Here is a 27392-nt window from a genome sequence, read left to right on the forward strand (position 1 = left end):
GCTTTCACTAAAGGTATAATGCACTGCAATCTAGTGCATTGCAATGCATTATATCTTCGATCAAAAAGAAAAAAGTGAAAGTCCCATAAAGGAACAAAGTAAAACAAATGGTAAAAAAATGTAAAAATATGTAAAAAAAAATTAAAAAATAATAATAATAAAAATATTCACTAATAAATACACATCTGTAAAAAAAAAATGACATAAAAAAAGTACATATACTTGATATCGCCGTGTCCAGAGCGACCCGACCTATAAAAGTGTCACACTAGTTAACCCCTTCAGTGAACGCCGTAAAAAAAAAAAAACCTTAAAAAAACAAGGCAAACAATGCTTTATCATCATACAGCTGTAAAAAAGTGGAATAAAACACGATCAAAAAAATGAATATAAATAAAATTGGTACTGCTGAAAACGTCATCTTGTCCCGCAAAAAAACAAGCTGCTATACAGCTCCATCAGCGGAAAAATAAAAAAAAGTTCTAGCTCTCAGAATAAAGCAATGCAAAAAAATATATTTTTTGTATACAAGTTTTTATTGTGTAAAAGCGGCAAAACTTAAAAAACGCTATAAATGTGGTATCACTGTAAACGTACTGACCCGAAGAATAAAGCGACCTTATCAATTATACCACACGCGGAACGGCAAAAAAAACAAACAAACAAAAAAAACAATTCCTGAATTACCGTTTTTTGTTCATTCTCCCTCCCCAAAAATTGGAATAGAAAGTGATCAATAAACAGCAAATACATACAAATCTCAAAAAAAGGCCATCTGGCCACAAAAAATCCGCCAACAAGAATCGGACATATACAGCAAAAAATGGCAGAATTAAAATATAACTTTTAATGGGATAATTAAAATCTAAAATAGTATCTAGATACACACAAACAAACATAAATAGGGATGTTATTCACCCAGTGGGGTGGACTAGTTCAGAAAATACAACAGGAGATATGTGTTCCTTAATTTACTACAATAATGTTTACTCCTTAATAGTAGAGAGAGACTATCATATGCAAACAGTGGAAATTCATAAGTAGAAAGAAAAGGAACAATCTCACCGGTCCTGCAGCACGGATTTCTCCACAGAATAGCACAGGGTTAATCCAGCGGTCATCCACCTCTGACCCTATAATGCCCTGTTCTCATATGCTGTCCCTAGGACCCCAAAGCTCCCGCCCTGACAAGGGCAGTCCACAGCTGACCCTAAAGATCTGATCAGCCCTACATAGACCCTACAGAAGTTTCCCAACGCGTTTCCTCACCATCAAGTGATTCATCAGGGGAGTAACAGAAAAATTATTATCAATGGTCTAGGGTATGGTAACCCTCCATGCAGGTATATAGAAAAGGCAGTGGCAAAATGGCCACAGGTTGATTGCCTTAAGTATGTTCAGGTACAATTAATCCAAATAATTCCCATGTGTGTACCTTGAGACACATCTGGTCTCATTGGATAACACCGTAAATAGCAGCGAACTTTAGCCAATTAAAGCTTGTATATGCAAATGCCCCCTGCAGGAGCTAAACCCACCCACACATACATACCCCAGCGGTCCACAAACGCCCCATAAAGGGCAGACAGCGATCCCCTACCCCCCAAGGCAGGATCCCCCCGAGGAGACACATCTAAGACCCCCACAAAGAAAAATCCATTATAAGACCCCCTGAAAACGAGACAATGTAACACTTCCCATGCAGTATGCTCCATTCCCACACCGTGGAACGCTGTTTGCGCTCCACCGATGTCACTTCCGGTCATGTGATCCACACCGCGGCGTCACTTCCAGTTTCTTGGAACGCAAGCCTGCGCTCCACCGCCGTCATTTCCGGTTTCGTGGAACGCAAGCCTGCGCTCCACCGCCCCATAGCCATCTCACAGACCCAAAATCAGTGGTCTCAGCAAACATAGCACAATGACCGACCACAAAGAGCATCCCCACTATGTCATAAAGCCTGCACAATGCCCCTAAAGAGGGAATGTGCAAATGACAAAAAAGGGGGGGGGGGGAACGCCTCGTATACATAAGATCTATAAGATACACCCCCTATATATATATATATACCTCATAAGCTTAAATCCACACAACCTCCAGTGGGAGGATAAAAATGCAAAGAGTGAGGATATGTACAGGGGTTTATAAACGATCTTAGATAGCATGGGATAAGAGGGCATAATCAGTACATTAGAAACGAATAAGTGGTGAAAAGGGGGGGGTGAAGATGGAGAGGAGGGGGGGGGAAAGGAAGAAGGGAACGGGAGGGGGACAAAAAAGCTCAACTCACAGGGAGAATATATAAGTAGATTTGCATATAGGGATTCAGAGCCATATCCCTGTTCACTCTATCTCATACACATATGAAAGAGAAAAGGTGTATTTATACATTGATGTCCAAGCAGGTTCAAAAGAAGGTTATGTAATATCTAGTTCCAAAGAGTAAAAGAAAGTCCAAGGCTAAGGAAGCCAGCAGTATCGGGAGAAAAATACAAGAGTTTACTCATCTATAAAGCAGTTGAATGTAAGTTGTTCATTCAGCCCCATAGGGGCCATAGTTTTAAGTCGGAAAATCCACCTTGTTTCCTTCTGTAGGATTACACGATCCCAGTTACCTCCCCTATGGGGTTTAGGGACCTTTTCTATCCCCATGAACAAAATGGCCTTCTTGTCCCCTCCATGAAACTCATTAACGTGTCTCGCAATGGGTGTTTCCCTATGATGTTCAATGTCCCCCAGATGCTCGCCTATCCTCCGTCTCAATTCACGTTTTGTTTTACCAACGTACTCAAGGCCGCATTTACAGGTACCTTTATAAACCACCCCTTGTGTACGGCAGTTAATAAAGTCCAGCACCCGAAATTCCCTGTCAATGTTATTGCCTCGGAATGTTTTACCACACTGTATCGATGAGCAGACCACACATTTTCCACATTTATAGCATCCCTTAGTCAAAGAGCCAAGCCAATTATCCTGTCTAGGTGCAGAGTAGTGACTATGTACCAAACGGTCCCGGAGAGAGCGGCCTTTTTTATATGTAACATGGGGGAACCCCCCAAGGTATGGAGATATATCTCCATCCATTTCCAAAATAGGCCAATACTTGTTAAGGATCTCCTTCGCCTCCCTAGCTCCGTTTCTAAAGGTTGTAATAAACCTAACCACTTCTCCATCATCACCCTTAGGTTTAGAAGTCAACAGGCTGGACCTTCTTCTGGACCTACTCTTGAGGTATGCTTGATGTACCACATCTCTAGGGTAACCCCTTTCATGGAATCTATTGTGGAGGTCGGCAGCCTGCTCCTCAAAAGCAAGATTGGTGGTACAATTTCTGCGAACTCGCAGATATTGGCCTGTAGGGATACCTCTCTTCAGGGGAACAGGATGATGACTTTCCCATCGAAGCAGCGAGTTGGTCGCTGTAGGTTTTCGAAACGTACTCGTTTCCACAAGACCACCTCTACCCTTGCGAATCAAAACGTCAAGAAAAGGAAGACAAGTAGAGTCTGCTTCACACGTAAATCTCAGGCCAATCGGATTTTTATTAAGCCCCTCAACGAGGAGCTGAAATTCCTGAACGGAGCCCCTATATATGACAAATACGTCATCTAAATACCGTGCCCACATTTCAATCCTCTCTACGCCTGAGCAGACTCCCTCCCCAAAGACCATTGTTTCCTCCCACCAGCCCAGGAGCAGATTAGCGTAGGTAGGCGCACAAGGGCTACCCATCGCAGTGCCCCTGAGCTGGTGGAAGTACTTATGGTCAAAAGTAAAGAAATTTTTAGTCAAACAAAATTCAAGCGCTTTCAGCAGAAACCCATTATGGGCCCGACACTGCATACTCCTTGTGGATAGATAGTACTGTACTGCCTTCAGACCCATATCATGTGGTATGGAGGAATACAGTGCCTCTACATCCACACTTGCCAAAATGACCTCGGGTCCCAGTGTCACCCCATCCAACTTACGAAGCAAGTCTGCTGTATCTCTGGTGTAAGATGGTAATGCAAGAACAAAAGGGCGTAGCACCTGATCGAGGTATATGCCTAGGTTCTGACAAAGACCACCCACCCCCGATACTATCGGCCTACCTCTAAGGGGATTAATTCCTTTGTGTATTTTAGGTAGGCAATAGAATGTCGCCATCACCGGATGTTGAGGCAGCATAAAATCAAATTCATTTTTGTCAATCAGTTTATCTCTCAGGCCTTTTTTCAATAACTCTGTTAATTCACCCAGAAAGGCCGACAAGAAGGCCATTTTGTTCATGGGGATAGAAAAGGTCCCTAAACCCCATAGGGGAGGTAACTGGGATCGTGTAATCCTACAGAAGGAAACAAGGTGGATTTTCCGACTTAAAACTATGGCCCCTATGGGGCTGAATGAACAACTTACATTCAACTGCTTTATAGATGAGTAAACTCTTGTATTTTTCTCCCGATACTGCTGGCTTCCTTAGCCTTGGACTTTCTTTTACTCTTTGGAACTAGATATTACATAACCTTCTTTTGAACCTGCTTGGACATCAATGTATAAATACACCTTTTCTCTTTCATATGTGTATGAGATAGAGTGAACAGGGATATGGCTCTGAATCCCTATATGCAAATCTACTTATATATTCTCCCTGTGAGTTGAGCTTTTTTGTCCCCCTCCCGTTCCCTTCTTCCTTTTCCCCTCCCCCCCTCCTCTCCATCTTCACCCCCCTTTTCACCACTTATTCGTTTCTAATGTACTGATTATGCCCTCTTATCCCATGCTATCTAAGATCGTTTATAAACCCCTGTACATATCCTCACTCTTTGCATTTTTATCCTCCCACTGGAGGTTGTGTGGATTTAAGCTTATGAGGTATATATATATATATAGGGGGTGTATCTTATAGATCTTATGTATACGAGGCGTTTCCCCCCCCCCCCCCTTTTTGTCATTTGCACATTCCCTCTTTAGGGGCATTGTGCAGGCTTTATGACATAGTGGGGATGCTCTTTGTGGTCGGTCATTGTGCTATGTTTGCTGAGACCACTGATTTTGGGTCTGTGAGATGGCTATGGGGCGGTGGAGCGCAGGCTTGCGTTCCACGAAACCGGAAATGACGGCGGTGGAGCGCAGGCTTGCGTTCCAAGAAACTGGAAGTGACGCCGCGGTGTGGATCACATGACCGGAAGTGACATCGGTGGAGCGCAAACAGCGTTCCACGGCGTGGGAATGGAGCATACTGCATGGGAAGTGTTAGATTGTCTCGTTTTCAGGGGGTCTTATAATGGATTTTTCTTTGTGGGGGTCTTAGATGTGTCTCCTCGGGGGGATCCTGCCTTGGGGGATAGGGGATCGCTGTCTGCCCTTTATGGGGCGTTTGTGGACCGCTGGGGCATGTATGTGTGGGTGGGTTTAGCTCCTGCAGGGGGCATTTGCATATACGAGCTTTAATTGGCTAAAGTTCGCTGCTATTTACGGTGTTATCCAATGAGACCAGATGTGTCTCAAGGTACACACATGGGAATTATTTGGATTAATTGTACCTGAACATACTTAAGGCAATCAACCTGTGGCCATTTTGCCACTGCCTTTTCTATATACCTGCATGGAGGGTTACCATACCCTAGACCATTGATAATAATTTTTCTGTTACTCCCCTGATGAATCACTTGATGTTGAGGAAACGCGTTGGGAAACTTCTGTAGGGTCTATGTAGGGCTGATCAGATCTTTAGGGTCAGCTGTGGACTGCCCTTGTCAGGGCGGGAGCTTTGGGGTCCTAGGGACAGCATATGAGAACAGGGCATTATAGGGTCAGAGGTGGATGACCGCTGGATTAACCCTGTGCTATTCTGTGGAGAAATCCGTGCTGCAGGACCGGTGAGATTGTTCCTTTTCTTTCTACTTATGAATTTCCACTGTTTGCATATGATAGTCTCTCTCTACTATTAAGGAGTAAACATTATTGTAGTAAATTAAGGAACACATATCTCCTGTTGTATTTTCTGAACTAGTCCACCCCACTGGGTGAATAACATCCCTATTTATGTTTGTTTGTGTGTATCTAGATACTATTTTAGATTTTAATTATCCCATTAAAAGTTATATTTTAATTCTGCCATTTTTTGCTGTATATAATAGAAAGTGATCAAAAAATGTCATGTGCCCAAAAATGGTACAAATAAAAATGTCAACTCGTCCTACAAAACACAAGCCCTTACATGAGTGTCCCAGAGGAAGATTCCTGATAACAAGGCAGATGGCGACACTGGGCGCCGTCTGACCTGCGATACGGCGGTGTCCGTCTTTTTAGGTGTGCATAAAAGTGCGGTCGGCCGCAGTTTTGTGCACCTCTGAAAAGAAGGACAACACTGAACAGAGGCCAGACGGAGTCCAGAGTAACTCTGTTGCCTCATTATAGTGAATGGATCACCTCGGGGGTGTCACCTGAATCACGTCACTCAGAGACTTTGTATTGTACAAAAGAGATTTAGATTGAAACTCCAAAATAAGTGCTCAGCGTAGAGCGCAGGATAAATGTGATCCCAAATGTTATGTAAAATGTTCCCAACAAAAGCTTCAAATATTTCCACAAAAAAAACCCCACTCAGGTCCATCATCAATCAATGGAAATATAGGGGGCTTCCACGTTACTGGTAGCACAAAGACTCTGGAAAAGTGAAATGGCTCCTCGCCCCCAAAAGAAATTCAGCAAATTCTGCGCTCCGAAATTCTAATGCCCCCCTCCCTTCTGAGCCCCACAGTGTGCCTAAACCACATTTAGCATCCACATATTTGGCAGGGGAATAATTTCCAAAATGGGGTCACTTGAGGGGAGATTCTGCTCTTCTAGCACTTAGGGGCTCTGTATATGGAGTCCGCAAACTATTCTAGGAAAATCTGTGCTCCAGGACGCACATAGCGCTCCGTCCCTCTTGAGTGTCGCCGTATGGCTAAGCAGTACTGCAGAGCCACATATGGGGTATTGCTACATTCAGCAGAAATTATGGGACACATTTTGGTGCCAGTTTTATCCATTATCCCCATTTGAAAATGTAAAATCTGGGGCTAAAGCAATTTTTTTGCAATAAAAATTTAATTATTTTTTCTTCACTGCCCAATTGTATAAAATTCTGTGACACATCTGTGGTGTCAATATGATCACTGCACCCTTAGATGAATTCATTGGGAAGTGTAGTTTGTAAAATGGGGTCACTTACTGGGAATTCTGCTGTTATGGCACCTCAGGGGATCTCCTAGTGGGTCATGGCACCCTCAAACCATAACAATAAAATGTGCACTATTATATAGTGCTCCTTCCCTTCTGACCTTTGCACTGTGCCTCAAAAGTAGTTCCCAATTACATGTAGGGTATTGGCGTACTCAGAAGAAATTGCACAACAAAATGAGAGGTCAATTTTCTCCTGTTACCCTTGTGAAAATAAAAAAAATTGGGGCTAAAAGAAAATTTTTGTGGAAAATAATAGATTTTTTTTATTTTCATGGCTCTACCTTTAAACTTCTGTGAAGCACCTGGGGGTTCAAAGTGCTCACCACACATCTAGATAAGTTCCTTGAGGTGTCTAGTTTCAAAAATGGGGTCATTTGTGGGGGGTTTCTGCTGTTTAGGCACATCAGGGGCACTCCAAATATGACATCGCATGCGCTCTCAATTCCAGCCAATTTTGCGTTCAAAAAGTCAAACGGTACTCCTTCCATTCCGAGCCTTGTCTTGCGCCCAAACAGTGTTTTTCCCCCACATATGGGGTATCAGTGAACCCAGGAGAAATTGCACAACAACTTTTTGGGGTCATTTTCTCCTGATACCCTTGTGAACATAAAAAATTGAGGCTAAAAAATCATTTTTGCGGAAAAAATTAGATTTTTTTATTTTCACGGCTCTACGTTATAAACTTCTGTGAAGCACCTGGGGGTTCGAAGTGCTCACCACACATCTAGATAAGTTTATTGAGGAGTCTAGTCTCCAAAATGGTGTCACTTGTGGGGGGTTTCTACTGTTTAGGTACATCAGGGGCTCTCGAAATGTGACATGGCATCCGCTAATTATTCCAGCAAATTTTTAATTCAAAAAGTCAAATGGCGCGCCTTCACTTCCGAACCCTGCCGTGCGCCCAAACAGTGGTTTTCCCCCACATATGGGTTATCGGCATTCTCAGGAGAAATTGCACAACAAATTTCAAGGTCCATTTTTATCTATTACCCTTGTGAAAATAAAAGGGTCTAAATTAAATTTTTTGTGAAAAAAAGTTGAATGTTAATTTTATTCTTCCTCATTGCTTTAGTTTCTGTGAAGCACCTGAAGGGTTAATAAACTTCTTGAATGTGGTTTTGAGCACCTTGAGGGGTGTAGTTTTTGGAATGGTGTCACTTATGGGTATTTTCTGTCATAAAGGCCCCTCAAAGTCACTTTAAATGTGATGTGGTACTGAAAAAAATGGTTTTGTAAATTTTATTGGAAAAATGAGAAATCGCTGGTCAATTTTTAACCCTTATAACTTCCTAACAAAACAAAATTTTGGTTCCAAAATTGTGCTGATGTAAAATAGACATGTGGGAAATGTTATTTATTAACTATTTTGTGTGACACATCTCTCTGATTGAAGGGTATAACAATTCTAAGTTTGAAAATTGCAACATTTTCAAAATTTTGGCAAAATTTCCGTTTTTTTCACAAATAAACGCAAGTCATATCGACTAAATTTTACCACTATCATGAAGTACAATATGTCACACAAAAAACATTCTCAGAATCAGTGGCATCCGTTAAAGTTTTCTACAGTTATTACCTCATGAAGTGACAGTGATCAGATTTAAAAAATAAGGCCTGGTCATTAACCTACAAAATGGCTTGGTCCTTAAGGGGTTAATTTGTTTTTAATGTATAAAATAATAAAATAAAACATAATTAAAGTGAAACATAATTAAAATAAAACATAATTAAAACTATATAAATTGGGCATTGATTCACTTGTTCTGACTGGCAGAATAAAGTTAAAACTTTATTTGTGCATCAAGGAGAATAGTATAAAATTTATAATGAAAAACTGTTGCAGAAGTGCTGTTTCTTCCCAATAAAAAGTTAATAAAAGTAATGTTACATGTACACCACTGTCAAATACAACTTATTCCGAAAAAAAGCTAGCAACTATACAAATATGACACCGGAAGAATAAAAAGTGCTCCTGATAAGCGGCAATAAAAGAATGAAAAAAAAGTTTGTCATAAAAGCCAAAACTAAGTGTGATGCCGAGGGATTAAAGTTATTGTATTCCTCCTAAAACCAGAACATTAGCTTTCTATGCATGTGTTTCTGCTAAACCAGATATGTCAAACTCTGACCCGCAGAGTGGTTCTACTTGGCCCGTGACACCAGAACAACCACCCCTATGTGGGACCATTATTCTGCATGGAGCACTATGCGGGGCCAATTATACCGTATGGAGCACTATGCGGGGCCAATTATACCGTATGGAGGACTATGCGGGGCCAATTATACTGTATGGAAGACTATGTGGGGCCATTATACTGTATGGAGGACAATGTGGGGCCAATTATACCGTATGGAGGACTATGCGGGGCCAATTATACTGTATGGAGGACTATGTGGGGCCATTGTACTGTATGGAGGACAATGTGGGGCCAATTATACCGTATGGAGGACTATGCGGGGCCAATTATACTGTATGGAGGACTATGTGGGGCCCATTATACTGTATGGAGGACTATGTAGGGCCCATTATACTGTATGGAGGACAATGTGGAGCCATTATTTTGTATGGATTACTATGTGGGGCCATTATACTGTATGGAGGACTATGTAGGGCCATTATACTGTATGGAGGACTAAGTGAGGCCCATTATTCTGTATGGAGGACTATGCGGGGCCAATTATACTGTATGGAGGACTATGTAGGGCCATTATACTGTATGGAGGACTAAGTGGGGCCCATTATCCTGTATGGAGGACTATGAGGGGGCCATTATACTGTATGGAGGATTATGTGGGCCCATTATTCTGTATGGAGGACTATGTGGGGCCATTATTCTGTATGGAGGACTATGTGGGGCCATTATACTGTATGGAGGACTATGTGGAGCCCATTATACTGTATGGAGAACGATGTGGGGCTATTACACTGTATAGAGGACTATGTGGGGCCATTATTCTGTATGGAGGACTATGCGGGGCCCATTATTCTGTATGGAGGACTATGTGGGGCCATTATACTGTATTGAGGACTATGTGGGACCATTATTCTGTATGGAGAACGATGTGGGGCTATTACACTGTATGGAGGACTATGTGAGGCCATTATTCTGTATGGAGGACTATGTGAGGCCATTATTCTGTATGGAGCACTATGTGGGGCCCATCATTCTGCATGGAGGACTATGTGGGGCCATTATACTGTATGGAGGACTATGTGGGGCCATTATTCTCTATGGAGGACTATGCGAGGGCCATTATTCTGTATGGAGGGCTATGTGGGGCCATTATACTGTATGGAGGACTATGTGAGGCCATTAATCTGTATGGAGGACTATGTGGGGCCATTATTCTGTATGGAGCACTATGTGGGGCCATTATTCTGTATGGAGGACTATGTGGAGCCCATTATTCTGGATAGAGGACTATGTGGGTCCCATTATTCTACATGGAGCACTATGTGTGGCCCATTATTCTATATGGAGGTCTATGTGGAGCCCATTATTCTGTATGGAGGTCTATGTGGAGCCATTATTCTGTATGGAGGACTATGTGGGGCCAATTATACTGTATGGAGGACTATGTAGGGCCATTATACTGTATGGAGGACTAAGTGGGGCCCATTATTCTGTATGGAGGACTATGAGGGGGGCATTATACTGTATGGAGGATTATGTGGGCCCATTATTCTGCATGGAGGACTATGTGGGGCCATTATTCTGTATGGAGGACTATGTGGGGCCATTATACTGTATTGGGGACTATGTGGGACCATTATTCTGTATGGGGAACGATGTGGGGCTATTACACTGTATGGAGGACTATGTGAGGCCATTATTCTGTATGGAGGACTCTGTGGGGCCATTATTCTGTATGGAGCACTATGTGGGGCCATTATTCCGTATGGAGGTCTATGTGGAGCCCATTATGCTGTATGGAGGAGTATGTGGGTCCCATTATTCTGCATGGAGCACTATGTGGGGCCTATTATTCTATATGGAGGTCTATGTGGAGCCCATTATTCTGTATGGAGGACTATGTGGGGCCATTATACTGTATGGAGGACTATGTGGAGCCCATTATTCTGTATGGAGGACTATGTGGAGCCATTATTCTGTATGGAGGACTATGTGGGGCCCATTATTCTGCATGGAGGACTATGTGGGGCCATTATACTGTATTGGGGACTATGTGGGACCATTATTCTGTATGGAGAACGATGTGGGGCTATTACACTGTATGGAGGACTATGTGAGGCCATTATTCTGTATGGAGGACTATGTGAGGCCATTATTCTGTATGGAGGACTATGTGGGGCCATTATTCTGTATGGAGCACTATGTGGGGCCCATCATTCTGCATGGAGGACTATGTGGGGCCATTATACTGTATGGAGGACTATGTGGGGCCATTATTCTCTATGGAGGACTATGCGAGGGCCATTATTCTGTATGGAGGGCTATGTGGGGCCATTATACTGTATGGAGGACTATGTGAGGCCATTAATCTGTATGGAGGACTATGTGGGGCCATTATTCTGTATGGAGCACTATGTGGGGCCATTATTCTGTATGGAGGACTATGTGGAGCCCATTATTCTGGATAGAGGACTATGTGGGTCCCATTATTCTACATGGAGCACTATGTGGGGCCCATTATTCTATATGGAGGTCTATGTGGAGCCCATTATTCTGTATGGAGGTCTATGTGGAGCCATTATTCTGTATGGAGGACTATGTGGGGCCAATTATACTGTATGGAGGACTATGTAGGGCCATTATACTGTATGGAGGACTAAGTGGGGCCCATTATTCTGTATGGAGGACTATGAGGGGGGCATTATACTGTATGGAGGATTATGTGGGCCCATTATTCTGTATGGAGGACTATGTGGGGCCATTATTCTGTATGGAGGACTATGTGGAGCCATTATACTGTATTGGGGACTATGTGGGACCATTATTCTGTATGGGGAACAATGTGGGGCTATTACACTGTATGGAGGACTATGTGAGGCCATTATTCTGTATGGAGGACTCTGTGGGGCCATTATTCTGTATGGAGCACTATGTGGGGCCATTATTCTGTATGGAGGTCTATGTGGAGCCCATTATGCTGTATGGAGGAGTATGTGGGTCCCATTATTCTGCATGGAGCACTATGTGGGGCCCATTATTCTATATGGAGGTCTATGTGGAGCCCATTATTCTGTATGGAGGACTATGTGGGGCCATTATACTGTATGGAGGACTATGTGGAGCCCATTATTCTGTATGGAGGACTATGTGGAGCCATTATTCTGTATGGAGGACTATGTGGGGCCCATTATTCTGCATGGAGGACTATGTGGGGCCATTATACTGTATTGGGGACTATGTGGGACCATTATTCTGTATGGAGAACGATGTGGGGCTATTACACTGTATGGAGGACTATGTGAGGCCATTATTCTGTATGGAGGACTATGTGAGGCCATTATTCTGTATGGAGGACTATGTGGGGCCATTATTCTGTATGGAGCACTATGTGGGGCCCATCATTCTGCATGGAGGACTATGTGGGGCCATTATACTGTATGGAGGACTATGTGGGGCCATTATTCTGTATGGAGGACTATGTGGGGCCATTATACTGTATGGAGGACTATGTGGAGCCCATTATACTGTATGGAGAACGATGTGGGGCTATTACACTGTATAGAGGACTATGTGGGGCCATTATTCTGTATGGAGGACTATGCGGGGCCCATTATTCTGTATGGAGGACTATGTGGGGCCATTATACTGTATTGAGGACTATGTGGGACCATTATTCTGTATGGAGAACGATGTGGGGCTATTACACTGTATGGAGGACTATGTGAGGCCATTATTCTGTATGGAGGACTATGTGAGGCCATTATTCTGTATGGAGCACTATGTGGGGCCCATCATTCTGCATGGAGGACTATGTGGGGCCATTATACTGTATGGAGGACTATGTGGGGCCATTATTCTCTATGGAGGACTATGCGAGGGCCATTATTCTGTATGGAGGGCTATGTGGGGCCATTATACTGTATGGAGGACTATGTGAGGCCATTAATCTGTATGGAGGACTATGTGGGGCCATTATTCTGTATGGAGCACTATGTGGGGCCATTATTCTGTATGGAGGACTATGTGGAGCCCATTATTCTGGATAGAGGACTATGTGGGTCCCATTATTCTACATGGAGCACTATGTGTGGCCCATTATTCTATATGGAGGTCTATGTGGAGCCCATTATTCTGTATGGAGGTCTATGTGGAGCCATTATTCTGTATGGAGGACTATGTGGGGCCAATTATACTGTATGGAGGACTATGTAGGGCCATTATACTGTATGGAGGACTAAGTGGGGCCCATTATTCTGTATGGAGGACTATGAGGGGGGCATTATACTGTATGGAGGATTATGTGGGCCCATTATTCTGCATGGAGGACTATGTGGGGCCATTATTCTGTATGGAGGACTATGTGGGGCCATTATACTGTATTGGGGACTATGTGGGACCATTATTCTGTATGGGGAACGATGTGGGGCTATTACACTGTATGGAGGACTATGTGAGGCCATTATTCTGTATGGAGGACTCTGTGGGGCCATTATTCTGTATGGAGCACTATGTGGGGCCATTATTCCGTATGGAGGTCTATGTGGAGCCCATTATGCTGTATGGAGGAGTATGTGGGTCCCATTATTCTGCATGGAGCACTATGTGGGGCCTATTATTCTATATGGAGGTCTATGTGGAGCCCATTATTCTGTATGGAGGACTATGTGGGGCCATTATACTGTATGGAGGACTATGTGGAGCCCATTATTCTGTATGGAGGACTATGTGGAGCCATTATTCTGTATGGAGGACTATGTGGGGCCCATTATTCTGCATGGAGGACTATGTGGGGCCATTATACTGTATTGGGGACTATGTGGGACCATTATTCTGTATGGAGAACGATGTGGGGTTATTACACTGTATGGAGGACTATGTGAGGCCATTATTCTGTATGGAGGACTATGTGAGGCCATTATTCTGTATGGAGGACTATGTGGGGCCATTATTCTGTATGGAGCACTATGTGGGGCCCATCATTCTGCATGGAGGACTATGTGGGGCCATTATACTGTATGGAGGACTATGTGGGGCCATTATTCTCTATGGAGGACTATGCGAGGGCCATTATTCTGTATGGAGGGCTATGTGGGGCCATTATACTGTATGGAGGTCTATGTGAGGCCATTAATCTGTATGGAGGACTATGTGGGGCCATTATTCTGTATGGAGCACTATGTGGGGCCATTATTCTGTATGGAGTTCTATGTGGAGCCCATTATTCTGTATGGAGGACTATGTGGGTCCCATTATTCTACATGGAGCACTATGTGGGGCCCATTATTCTATATGGAGGTCTATGTGGAGCCCATTATTCTGCATGGAGGTCTATGTGGAGCCATTATTCTGTATGGAGGACTATGTGGGGCCAATTATATTGTATGGAGGACTATGTAGGGCCATTATACTGTATGGAGGACTAAGTGGGGCCCATTATTCTGTATGGAGGACTATGAGGGGGCCATTATACTGTATGGAGGATTATGTGGGCCCATTATTCTGAATGGAGGACTATGTGGGGCCATTATTCTGTATGGAGGACTATGTGGGGCCATTATACTGTATTGGGGACTATGTGGGACCATTATTCTGTATGGGTAACGATGTGGGGCTATTACACTGTATGGAGGACTATGTGAGGCCATTATTCTGTATGGAGGACTCTGTGGGGCCATTATTCTGTATGGAGCACTATGTGGGGCCATTATTCTGTATGGAGGTCTATGTGGAGCCCATTATGCTGTATGGAGGAGTATGTGGGTCCCATTATTCTGCATGGAGCACTATGTGGGGCCCATTATTCTATATGGAGGTCTATGTGGAGCCCATTATTCTGTATGGAGGACTATGTGGGGCCATTATACTGTATGGAGGACTATGTGGAGCCCATTATTCTGTATGGAGGACTATGTGGAGCCATTATTCTGTATGGAGGACTATGTGGGGCCCATTATTCTGCATGGAGGACTATGTGGGGCCATTATACTGTATTGGGGACTATGTGGGACCATTATTCTGTATGGAGAACGATGTGGGGCTATTACACTGTATGGAGGACTATGTGAGGCCATTATTCTGTATGGAGGACTATGTGAGGCCATTATTCTGTATGGAGGACTATGTGGGGCCATTATTCTGTATGGAGCACTATGTGGGGCCCATCATTCTGCATGGAGGACTATGTGGGGCCATTATACTGTATGGAGGACTATGTGGGGCCATTATTCTGTATGGAGGACTATGCGAGGGCCATTATTCTGTATCTGTATGGAGGGCTATGTGGGGCCATTATACTGTATGGAGGACTATGTGAGGCCATTAATCTGTATGGAGGACTATGTGGGGCCATTATTCTGTATGGAGCACTATGTGGGGCCATTATTCTGTATGGAGTTCTATGTGGAGCCCATTATTCTGTATGGAGGACTATGTGGGTCCCATTATTCTACATGGAGCACTATGTGGGGCCCATTATTCTATATGGAGGTCTATGTGGAGCCCATTATTCTGCATGGAGGTCTATGTGGAGCCATTATTCTGTATGGAGGACTATGTGGGGCCAATTATATTGTATGGAGGACTATGTAGGGCCATTATACTGTATGGAGGACTAAGTGGGGCCCATTATTCTGTATGGAGGACTATGAGGGGGCCATTATACTGTATGGAGGATTATGTGGGCCCATTATTCTGAATGGAGGACTATGTGGGGCCATTATTCTGTATGGAGGACTATGTGGGGCCATTATACTGTATTGGGGACTATGTGGGACCATTATTCTGTATGGGTAACGATGTGGGGCTATTACACTGTATGGAGGACTATGTGAGGCCATTATTCTGTATGGAGGACTCTGTGGGGCCATTATTCTGTATGGAGCACTATGTGGGGCCATTATTCTGTATGGAGGTCTATGTCGAGCCCATTATTCTGTATGGAGGACTATGTGGGTCTCATTATTCTACATGGAGCACTATGTGGGGCCCATTATTCTATATGGAGGTCTATGTGGAGCCTGTTATTCTGTATGGAGGTCTATGTGGAGCCATTATTCTGTATGGAGGAATATATGGGGCCCATTATTCTGTATGGAGGACTATGTGAGCCCATTATACTGTATGGAGGGCTATGTGGGGCCATTATTCTGCATGGAGGGCTATGTGAGCCCATTATACTGTATGGAGGACTATGCGGGACCCATTATACTGTATGGAGGACTATGTGGGGCCATTGTTCTCTATGGAGGACTATGTGGGCCCCATTATTCTGTATGGAGGACTATGTGGGGTCCATTATTCTGTATGGAGAACTATGTGGGGCTATTATTCTGAATGGAACACTATGTGGGGCCATTATTCTGTATGGAGGACTATGTGGAGCCCATTATTCTGTATGGAGGACTATATGGGGCCCATTATACTGTATACTGGTTGGCCCACGACTTTGTTTAAGTTTTTCATTTTGGTCCTCTGTGTGTTTGAGTTTCACATCCCTGTGTTAAACCCTTATTGCTAAATATTGGAAAAGAACCAATATCATAATTCTGTTGGAGTTCATAACATATTTACCTTGGTTTTGTGTTAAAATCCCTTTAAAGAACTTAAAAATGATCCTAATAATTATTTTCAATAGCAACATGGAATCGTGAATTGTAAATATTAAATTACCCATTATTATCAGGTTTTTCTGCCACTTGTTCTAATCTCCAAAGCCATGATTCTGGAAATTCTGTTCTCTGTTGAATATCCTCATTTGGGAGATATTCATCTTCATCAAAGTCATCATTAAAACCTGTTGAAGAAAACACATGTTACACGCACGCCGCTGGGTTCAGATAGGGCGAGACAGGTTTCATGAATTCTTTGGAATTCTGGGGGAACTGTTACTCAGGGCAACCATAGGCTACAGCTTCTCTCAGGCACACAATGGATTCAGTTGCTGACCAGACACATCTGACAAGAGTCATTTTCAACAGTTTAACAGTGGAATTTAATCTGAAGCACGGCCAGTGCAATTCAGGGATATCACAGCAACAATCTTCATTACAGTACAGTCTGAATTTCTTGAGCAACTGGCTCCAGTAACAATATAGTAGTTTCTTCACAAGGCACAGTATTACAGTCTCTTCTGTAGCACAATTCAGCATAGATTAGATCTCTTAGCAGCACACTTCTATGCATACACAACCACAGGCTTTTCCTTCACAAGGACACAATAGTACACAGCATTCTTTATCCTGCATGGAGATGGAGGGGGGGGGCTTGATGAGGGAGATGATCCCTGTGACACAATTCCTTCCAGTCCTTATCTTCTTGCCTGATAATAGTCTGCACTGTTAGTTCGGGCAGTTTATCTGACCTGTGTTTAGTTTCTCTCCTGATCTGAATCCTCTTCAGTTGCCTTCTATTAGATCCAGATAGCACACCACCTTTCTCTTCGGCTTCAGCCAGACTACAATAACAAGTTTCCCACAATCCCCCTGGGGCTCTGCTAAAACACTCCCTGTCTCCTGTGACTGTGTTAACCCCTCTAGTTGCTGTATGCTTCTGAAGCACAACACTTCCTGTCTCCTGTGCTCGTGATATTTGTAACAGTTGCTGGATGCTTTTGAAGCAACAGCACTACTTCTGCATATCACACTCTTCCCTCCTTTTTGAATGTGGTCCTCGACATTCATCTTAATTGGTCAATCTGACCAATTCTGAGACAGTGGTGAAAGTTGAGTAACTTTATATACAAATTGGCATTGTCAAATTGGCACAACATTTATAAACATTTATAACAACCTATTCTGCGACCTTTCTCCTGTAGTACTCCTGTAAGAAATAAACAATTAACACAATTAACGCAAACAGCGTCTCTTTAGCTGGAGCTTTTCGTACATCTTCAACCAACTCTCTCTCTCACTAGGCCTTAACAGTTCTTTGGTTCTACAAAGTCTTTTAAGGAAAATCAAAGCATGAAAACAATTCTTTCCACCAGGCAACATCTTCCATACTGCCTCTCGGTGCTGAATACCACTCAAGTGGGCTTACCTGGTCCGCGGGCAGAGATACCTGTTTCCAGTTGACAGTTCTTGGCACTTGACTCGGTTCACCAAGTGTCTCGTACGTCAACATCACGGGCCTCCTCACTTCTCGAGTCAACATCCTCCTGGTGGGTTGTTCCTCAGATACCACAGGTTCTTCGGTCACAGGCATTTTTTTCTGCTGCACTCATTTCCCGTGCTTCCTCAGATGCTCCTGGAACTGGCTCGGTAAGTTCCTGTACTTCTCCAGAATCGCCAGGTTTCACAAGGTCTGGTAATGCCACTTCTTCTGAGTGTCGATCAGTCTCTCCAGTGACCGGTGTTCGATCATCAGATCTGAATTGGACTTCATCTGTACTCCTTGGTACAAACCCTGGAGCCTCGGGACTTAGTTCACTCTCCTGAGGATGATACATCCCTCTCCTTGCTGGTCCGAGAAATACAACGGTGTGCTCTTCTTCATTGGAACTTTCAAGGTCACTATCCACCACCATTCAATCTGTGGTGGTCTGTTAGTCGATTTCGGTCGATGTCGGTCTGCTTCTGGGAAGTCTTGTTGTGGTGGGAGATAATCACAGGGTAGTAATAAATTCTGATGGATTATTCTGGTTTTCTTGTCCCCTCTTTCCAATCGAATTTCATACACTGGACTGTCATCGGCTTTCCTCTTTACAACCACAAATACCTTGTCTTGCCAGTACGAACAAAGTTTTCCTGGACCACCTTTCTCACGTACGTTCTTGACTAGCACCCGGCTTCCTGGTGCCAATTCTGCTCCATAACATTTTCGATTATAGTACTCCTTACTCTTGCTCTGTCCTTGCGTAACCACTTTGGATGCTATTTTGTATGCCTCTGCCATCCATTCCTTCCATTTCAGAACGTACTCCGGATACGTCCTGTAAGTCTCTGACACCGGAGTATCGAACATGATGTCGATTGGCAGTATTGGCGATCGTCCATACAATAGGAAAAAGGGTGAGTAACCCATTGCATCACTCTTTGTACAGTTATAGGCATGTACTACTTTTGACAGAGAACTCTTTCAGTCTTTCTTCTTGTCAGCTGTTAAAGTGCACAACATCGACAATAATGTCCGGTTAATATGTTCCACTTGTCCATTACTCTCTGGGTGATAGGGCGTCGTGTGGGATCTCTGAATTCTACAGTACTTTCCTAGCTTGGCTAATAGCTGGTTCTCAAATTATCTTCCTTGGTCGTGGTGTAACCTAGTAGGGAACCCAAACCTCAAAGCAAAATCATTGAAGATTTTCTCTGACGCTGTTTGACCAGCTTTATTGGTTTTGGCATATGCTTGGGCAAATCAAGTAAAATGGTCCATCGCCACCAATATGTATTCGTAACCACCCTTGCACGTCTCGAGATGTAGAAAGTCTGCTGAGACCATCTCAAACAGATATGTAGTTTGGATGTTGCCCATTGGTGCCCTGGTTGATGTGTTGGGATGTTTAGCTTTCAGACACCCACACTCCCTGGTCACGTATCTCTCAATATCTCTCTGCATGTACGGCCAGAAGAAACATTCACGGATCAAGTTGGTTGACCTTTCCACTCCCAGGTGTCCCATGTTTTCATTGAGTTGTTTGAAGACCAACCTACGGAATACTCTGGGTAGTACCAACTGCCGGTTTTGTCCTCCTTTACAATACAGGATACTGTCTTCACTGAGGTAGAGCTTCACCCGTTCTTTAACTAAAACAGATACTGCTGGTGACACATTATCTCTCTCCCGTTTACTTGGAAACCGATTTTGGTCCACATAAAGTAGTATTCTACCAATTATCTGATCTTCCCGTTGCGCTCTACGGATTTTTCATTTTGGTAGTTGTTGAATGGACAGGGGGTGATCTTGTTCTCTTGCTTTTATGGTGGTTTCCACTGTAAACGGACACCACGATGCTGTCTTCCTCTTGATAAGCTTGCACTGCTTGGGTAGCGTTCTCAATTGCTTCCAGACTGACTTCCTCCGAGCATTCTTGCATGAACTCCTCAGGCTCTAGTGGCATTCTCGACAATCCGTCAGCATCCGCATTGCATTTTCCTGGCCTGTACTTGATCCTGAAATTGAAGTCAGCTAGTTCAGTGACCCATCTCTGACCCGTTGCATTCAGTTTGGCTGTAGTAAGGATATAGGTCAAAGAGTTGTTGTCAGTGTATACCTCAAACTCTTTGCTCTAGTAGAGATAATCTCTAAATCGTTCACAGATAGCCCATTTCAATGCCAGGAACTCCAATTTTCCGAAATGTAGATGGTAATTCTTCTCGGTGTCTGTCAATGTTCTAGAACCGTAACCGATGAATCTCATTTTTCCATCTTGATGCTGATACAGGGCAGATCCCAGTCCAACTTGAGAAGCGTCACAATGAAGAACAAATGGTAAATTGAAATCAGTATAGCCCAAGATGGGTGGTTTTACCAGGTAGTCTACTAGTTCTTCCAATACCTCCTGGTGGTCTGCTGTCCTGAGAATTGGCTGTTGGGATGAAACGGCATTGTTTCTTTTAAGCCCGGTCCTACCTGCATTCTTCTTTTCTCCGTGGGTGTTGTTGACTCTGTCGTCCCCCCCAAGAGGAGGTGTAGCGCGTCGGCAATCCTGGAGAAGTTCCGAACGTAAGTACGATAGTAGGAGAGGAATCCTAAGATCTGCCTCAACTCCCCGACAGTAGAGGGCCGCTTATCTTTTAAGGCGAGTACTGGAGAGATTTCTGCTGGGTCCATGGTATATCCTTCTCCAGACAAAATTTTCCCTAGAAATCGGACTTGCCTTTTGAACAGTTCACACTTCTTTGGGGTCAACTTAACTCCGTGTTGTTGATACCTCTGTAATACGGTCCTCGGGTGTTCAACATGCTCCCAGAAGGTTTTGCTGTGTACCACATTGTCATCCAAGTACGGCTGGCAGATATTATCCCTCAATCCTTTCAAAATGATCTCCCTGCTCCTCTGAAATTCTGCTGGTTCTGAACTGAGCCCAAACAATATGCGGATCCAATCATATAACCCCCACGGTGTGATGAATGCTGTAAAGGGTCTACTGGACTCTTCAACAAACCCTTGATGGTATGCTTTACCCTAATCGAGGACAGAGAACCAGGTACTTTCTGATAGGCTATCCAGCATATCTTGAATCTTTGGTATCGGGTGTCGATCACGTACTGACTTTCGGTTTAGTTCCCAGTAATCACAGTAGAGTCTCAATGTATCGTCCTTTTTCCTAACACAAACAATAGGAGAGGAATAAGATGACTTCTAATTTTGGACCCAACCTCTGTTGATTAGATCTTGTAAATACTCTTTCACTTCACGGTGTAATGGTTTCGGCACAGACATGTAACTTCTGGTTACTGAGGTCGTGTCCTTTTAATTGATTTTCAATTACAACGACGGGGTACAGCCTATATCAGAGTCATCTTTAGAGAATGCGTGACACTCTTCCCTCAGCATCTGTTTTGCTATCGCTATATCTTCAGCACACAAGTGCTCCAGGGATACTGGGGGATCCCAGGCCACTGAGGTGGGTCGTGCAATTTCCCCCCCAATGCAACTCCTGTTCCTTGGTAGGGAGACTGAATTCACGGCAGACCCCTGGGCGGGTCTCACACTTGCTGGATATACCGTTTTAAAGGTTTCAATGTGACCTAACACAGTCTTTGGATCCAGTCTAATTTCGTGTTTTGTAGTATTCATCACCGATACTGTCACTCGAGCAAACCCACCAGTAGGAATCTTTTAGGTCCATTGTATTCTGTGCTTTCTTTACTCTATGAATCAGATTTTTTGCCATGGCGTTGGGTATGGCAAGTGATGAAGCAATTGCATCCACCACCAGCGTTCCTGACTTGTGTTTCGTGATGACCTCACTGATTACATAATAACCCAGGACAGGATCCTCTGCTACGTTCTGATTACTGGTCACGAGAAAAGGTACCAAAAGCTCAATGGTGTTGCTGTTCTTCATGGCCCTCAGTTGGAAAGTTACTCAGCCTATAAAAGGGATTTCAGTCTGGTTGACAGCTTTGCCATGGAGTTCCACTGGTCCTAAGAGTTGTTTTAATGACCGAAGGCAGGTATGTGACAGGTTGCGCCTCCTCCATTCTTCATTTAAAAGGCTCGCTTGGGCTCCTGTGTCCCACAGTGTTTTTACCATGAGTCCATCTAGCTGGCACTGTATAAAGCTCCTTTCACCGATTAGGCTGATGAGGCTATCTTTACTGACTGAGGAATCCTCCTCCCAGGAGTACATCGTTTGACCTCCGCACTGGGCATTAAGTAACTAATGGCCCTGTCTCTCTTGCAGCTGTTGTAGACGGGAACACACTTGGGGATAGTACTGATGCAGCTGTTTTACTTCATGCGCCGTTCTGGGGTTTGGTGAGATTTGAATTTGCTTCTGGGGCCTCCTCCGTGTTACGGTTACCAGTCGCCCTGCACTGCCAACCTCCTATCTTTTAACCCAAACGACCATGACCATTGGCATTCCTTGGCATAATGTCCTTCCTCACCACATGTTAGACAGTGGACACACACCATACTCTGATTTGATGAATGGCAGTCTTCACAAGCCCGGTATCTTCTATTTTGGAACCCACTCCTGGCTCTGAGGGATACAGGTTCACGTCTGGAACAAATCAACTTTTTTACCTCAATCAACTCGGCAGTTCTCCTATTACATCTTTCCAGTCAGTGCTGGCGGTCCTCTCTTTTGTTGGTGATTTAAGGTTCCCTCTCGGAGGTGGCACTGGAGGGTCTCCATAATGATCTTTGGACTGGCCACCAGGGGTCTCTAACTTCAGCTGACTCATTTTGGTGATTTTAGGAGCAGAGCCTTTCTTTAACTTCTGTTCGCTCTCTGACTTCAAACTAGCTGCCTCATTCATTTTTTCAATTAGGACTTCGTCCAGAATGCTGGGATCTTCTAGGTACTGTTTCAGCTGTAACTTGATGTCTTTGCTGATTAACCCTGTTCCCAATGATCTCAAGAACTTCTTCTGGACTAGTCCAGCATCAAACTTCTCCTCCACTTCTACATCTCTGGATGCAAACAACAGTCTATTCTTCAGTTCAGTTGCTCTGAACAAGAAACTTTGGGGTGATTCATTATATTTCTGTGAGAGGTTAATGAGTCGGTGGAACAATTCTGAAGTACTCTCTTCTTTATAGTGCCCTTTTAAAATCATCTTCAGCTGTTGCAAGTTCAATTGACTCTTCATTTCTAGCATACTACGGAGGTTCAGTCCTGGGCTGATCTCTTTCACCCCCTCCTCAATGATCTTATCTGGCTGGTAGCCTTTCTGTAAGCCTGCATCGATCTGGTGCAACAAGTTCATATAAGACTGTTTCTCTTTCTGTTCACACTCTCCAATCTGTCCCAGGTTCTTGAATTCTTTCCTTATGGTGATTTGTGGTGTTAGAAAGGACTGTGTTCCTGATTTATCTAACCCGAGCAGGGTAAAGGTTCTGTCTGAGTCTGTCACCCGTTCAGAGGTTTTGGTCTATTCCTGCAGGGCTGTTGTTAAGGCTTTGAATTGTTCTTTCAAGTCCTGTAGTTCTGTCTGCGGATGGAGATTCCCGCTTTTGGTAATTGGTGCTGCCCCGCCATTCTCCAACTTCAACCTGGTTATAAACTGTGTTAGCTCCTGGAGGAACGTCCCCATGATGTCTTCAGCTTCTTTCTCCCCCAGCTCATCCATTTTTGTATTAATGGCAGCTAACAGTTGCCTGCGGTTCTGTGCTTTAGAAATCTATTCTGCTACTATTCTCAATTCTTCACAGGTTAACTGAAGAAGCAGCTCACTAATTCTATCCATTTGTATTTCCACATCCATTGCTGCTAGTAAGTATTCTTTAGGGCTGGTCCCCTTTAAATGGTGTAGCAGAGTTGAATTGAGGTGCTGTGCTGCTGTGTTTTTCCAGACACATTTCCTCTTCTCCCTCTACATGCTAATTCCCACTCACAATTCCCTGTACGGGCCACCAATGTTACACGCATGCCGCTAGGTTCAGATGGGGCGAGACTGGTTTCATGAATTCTTTGGAATCCTGGGGGAACTGTCACTCAGGGCGACCACAGGCTGCAGCTTCTCTCAGGCACACAATAGATTCAGTTGCTGACCAGACACATCTGACAAGAGTCTTTTTCAACAGTTTAACAGTGGAATTTAATCAGAAGCACGACCAGTGCAATTCAGGGATATTACAGCAACAATCTTCATTACAGCACAGTCTGAGTTTCTTGAGCAACTGGCTCCAGTAACAATATAGTAGTTTCTTCACAAGGCACAGTATTACAGTCTCTTCAGTAGCATAATTCAGCATAGATTAGATCTCTTAGCAGCACACTTCTATGCATACACAACCACAGGCTTTTCCTTCACAATGACACAATAGTACACAGCATTCTTTATCCTGCATGGGGGAAGGGTTTGATGATGGAGATGATCCCTGTGACACAATTCCTTCCAGTCCTTATCTTCCTACCCGATAATACTCTGCACTGTTAGTTCAGACAGTTTATCTGACCTGTGTTTAGTTTGTCTCCTGACCTGAATCCTGTTCAGTTGCCTTCTGTCAGATCCAGATAAGGATGCTTTTGAATCAACAGCACTACTTCTGCATGTCACACACAGCATATTTATAGCTGGAGGATTTTCAAGTACATTTTTTTCACCTAGAAATCACTAAGCAGTAAGAGAAGGGGTTAGGCCTTGTTTCAGTCCCATCAAGTCTCTTTAATCCTTGTTTGCTCTCAGTTTAGGGCCATTTCTGGTTCCCATGGATTTGCTGTCTGACAATCAGGTTGAAAAGACTGTGGTTGTTAGGTAAAATTTCCCAACCTTCCTGTCATTTTTAAGACAGATTGACAGCAGTCACATTACGACATATCTATGACATTTCCTTCCAATGACTGGGGCATTAATCAGATTTTCAAAAATGAAAGCTATAACTATATTAGGCTGTCTACATTCTACTTAAAATGTTTCAGCTACCACCAGGTTCCCACATCTTACTTCTGCGCTTCCGAACAACACGAACTTCACATTGTGGTTCTGAGGGAAAGAAAATAAAAAATAATGATTAATGTGTATTACGGACAATACATACAGCTGCCTTTTTCAGGAAGTTTTGATGTAGACTTCTAAAATAATTGAAATTGATATTTCGAATTGTTTAGGCCAGATGTATGTGCTGGACTTCTTTCATGCCTCACTACCTGCTCTACTGCGTTCTCTTTCAATATATTACTTTTCCCTCTCTCCATCTTCACATTTCCATGCCTTTTCCCTTATTTTTACCCCACCAAATTATCACTTTCAAGAATTCTTCTTTGATTTGATTTTCTATTATTCTGATCATTTCACATCTTTGAATTAAGAATCTCAGAACATCTTTACAGTCTCATATTTTTGTTATACAGTACAGACCAAAAGTTTGGACACACCTTCTCATTTAAAGATTTTTCTGTATTTTCATAACTTTGAAAATTGTACATTCACACTGAAGGCATAAAAACTATGAACTAACACATGTGGAATTATATACTTAACAAAAAAGTGTGAAACAACTGAAAATATGTCTTATATTCTAGGTTCTTCAAAGTAGCCACCTTTTGCTTTGATGACTGCTTTGCACACTCTTGGCATTCTCTTGATGAGCTTCAAGAGGTAATCACCGGAAATGGTCTTCCAACAATCTTGAAGGAGTTCCCAGAGATGCTTAGCACTTGTTGGCCCTTTTGCCTTCACTCTGCGGTCCAGCTCACCCCAAACCATCTCGATTGGGTTCAGGTCTAGTGACTGTGGAGGCCAGGTCATCTGGCGTAGCACCCCATCACTCTCACTCTTGGTCAAATAGCCCTTACACAGCCTGGAGGTGTGTTTGGGGTCATTGTCCTGTTGAAAAATAAATGATGGTCCAACTAAACGCAAACCGGATGGAATAGCATGCCGCTGCAAGATGCTGTGGTAGCCATGCTGGTTCAGTATGCCTTCAGTTTTGAATAAATCCCCAACAGTGTCACCAGCAAAGCACCCCCACACCATCACACCTCCTCCTCCATGCTTCACGGTGGGAACCAGGCATGTAGAGTCCATCCGTTCACCTTTTCTGCGTCGCACAAAGACACGGTGGTTGGAGCCAAAGATCTCAAATTTGGACTCATCAGACCAAAGCACAGATTTCAACTGGTCTAATGTCCATTCCTTGTGTTCTTTAGCCCTAACAAGTCTCTTCTGCTTGTTGCCTGTCCTTATCAGTGGTTTCCTAGCAGCTATTTTACCATGAAGGCCTGCTGCACAAAGTCTCCTCTTAACAGTTGTTGTAGAGATGTGTCTGCTGCTAGAACTCTGTGTAGCATTGACCTGGTCATTAATCTGAGCTGCTGTTAACCTGCGATTTCTGAGGCTGGTGACTCGGATAAACTTATCCTCAGAAGCAGAGGTGACTCTTGGTCTTCCTTTCCTGGGGCGGTCCTCATGTGAGCCAGTTTCTTTGTAACGCTTGATTGTTTTTGCAACTGCACTTGGGGACACTTTCAAAGTTTTCCCAATTTTTCGGACTGACTGACCTTCATTTCTTAAAGTAATGATGGCCACTAGTTTTTCTTTACTTAGCTGCTTTTTTCTTGCCATAATACAAATTCTAACAGTCTATTCAGTAGGACTATCAGCTGTGTATCCACCAGACTTCTGCACAACACAACTGATGGTCCCAACCCCATTTATAAGGCAAGAAATCCCACTTATTAAACCTGACAGGGCACACCTGTGAAGTGAAAACCATTTCCGGTGACTACCTCTTGAAGCTCATCAAGAGAATGCCAAGAGTGTGCAAAGCAGTCATCAAAGCAAAAGGTGGCTACTTTGAAGAACCTAGAATATAAGACATATTTTCAGTTGTTTCACACTTTTTTGTTAAGTATATAATTCCACATGTGTTAATTCATAGTTTTGATGCCTTCAGTGTGAATGTACAATTTTCGTAGTCATGAAAAAAAAG

At 43.5% G+C, this 27392-nt stretch overlaps 1 protein-coding gene across 1 annotated transcript in view; it reads right to left on the reverse strand.

Moving 5' to 3' along the window:
- LOC141167050 (A.superbus venom factor 1-like) overlaps window positions 1-27392 on the reverse strand; it is a 182199-nt gene that overhangs the window by 82317 nt on the left and 72490 nt on the right. The window contains exons 16-17 of the mRNA XM_073654376.1: window positions 25406-25444; window positions 17016-17139 (exon numbers count right to left, since the gene is read on the reverse strand). Coding sequence (XP_073510477.1) covers window positions 17016-17139; window positions 25406-25444 — 163 coding nt within the window. The remainder of the gene's footprint in view (window positions 1-17015; window positions 17140-25405; window positions 25445-27392) is intronic.

Source organism: Phyllobates terribilis, unplaced genomic scaffold (assembly GCF_046119375.1).
Source record: "Phyllobates terribilis strain yellow unplaced genomic scaffold, ASM4611937v1 Scaffold_11__3_contigs__length_659146591, whole genome shotgun sequence".
Classification (NCBI taxonomy): Eukaryota; Metazoa; Chordata; class Amphibia; order Anura; family Dendrobatidae; genus Phyllobates; species Phyllobates terribilis.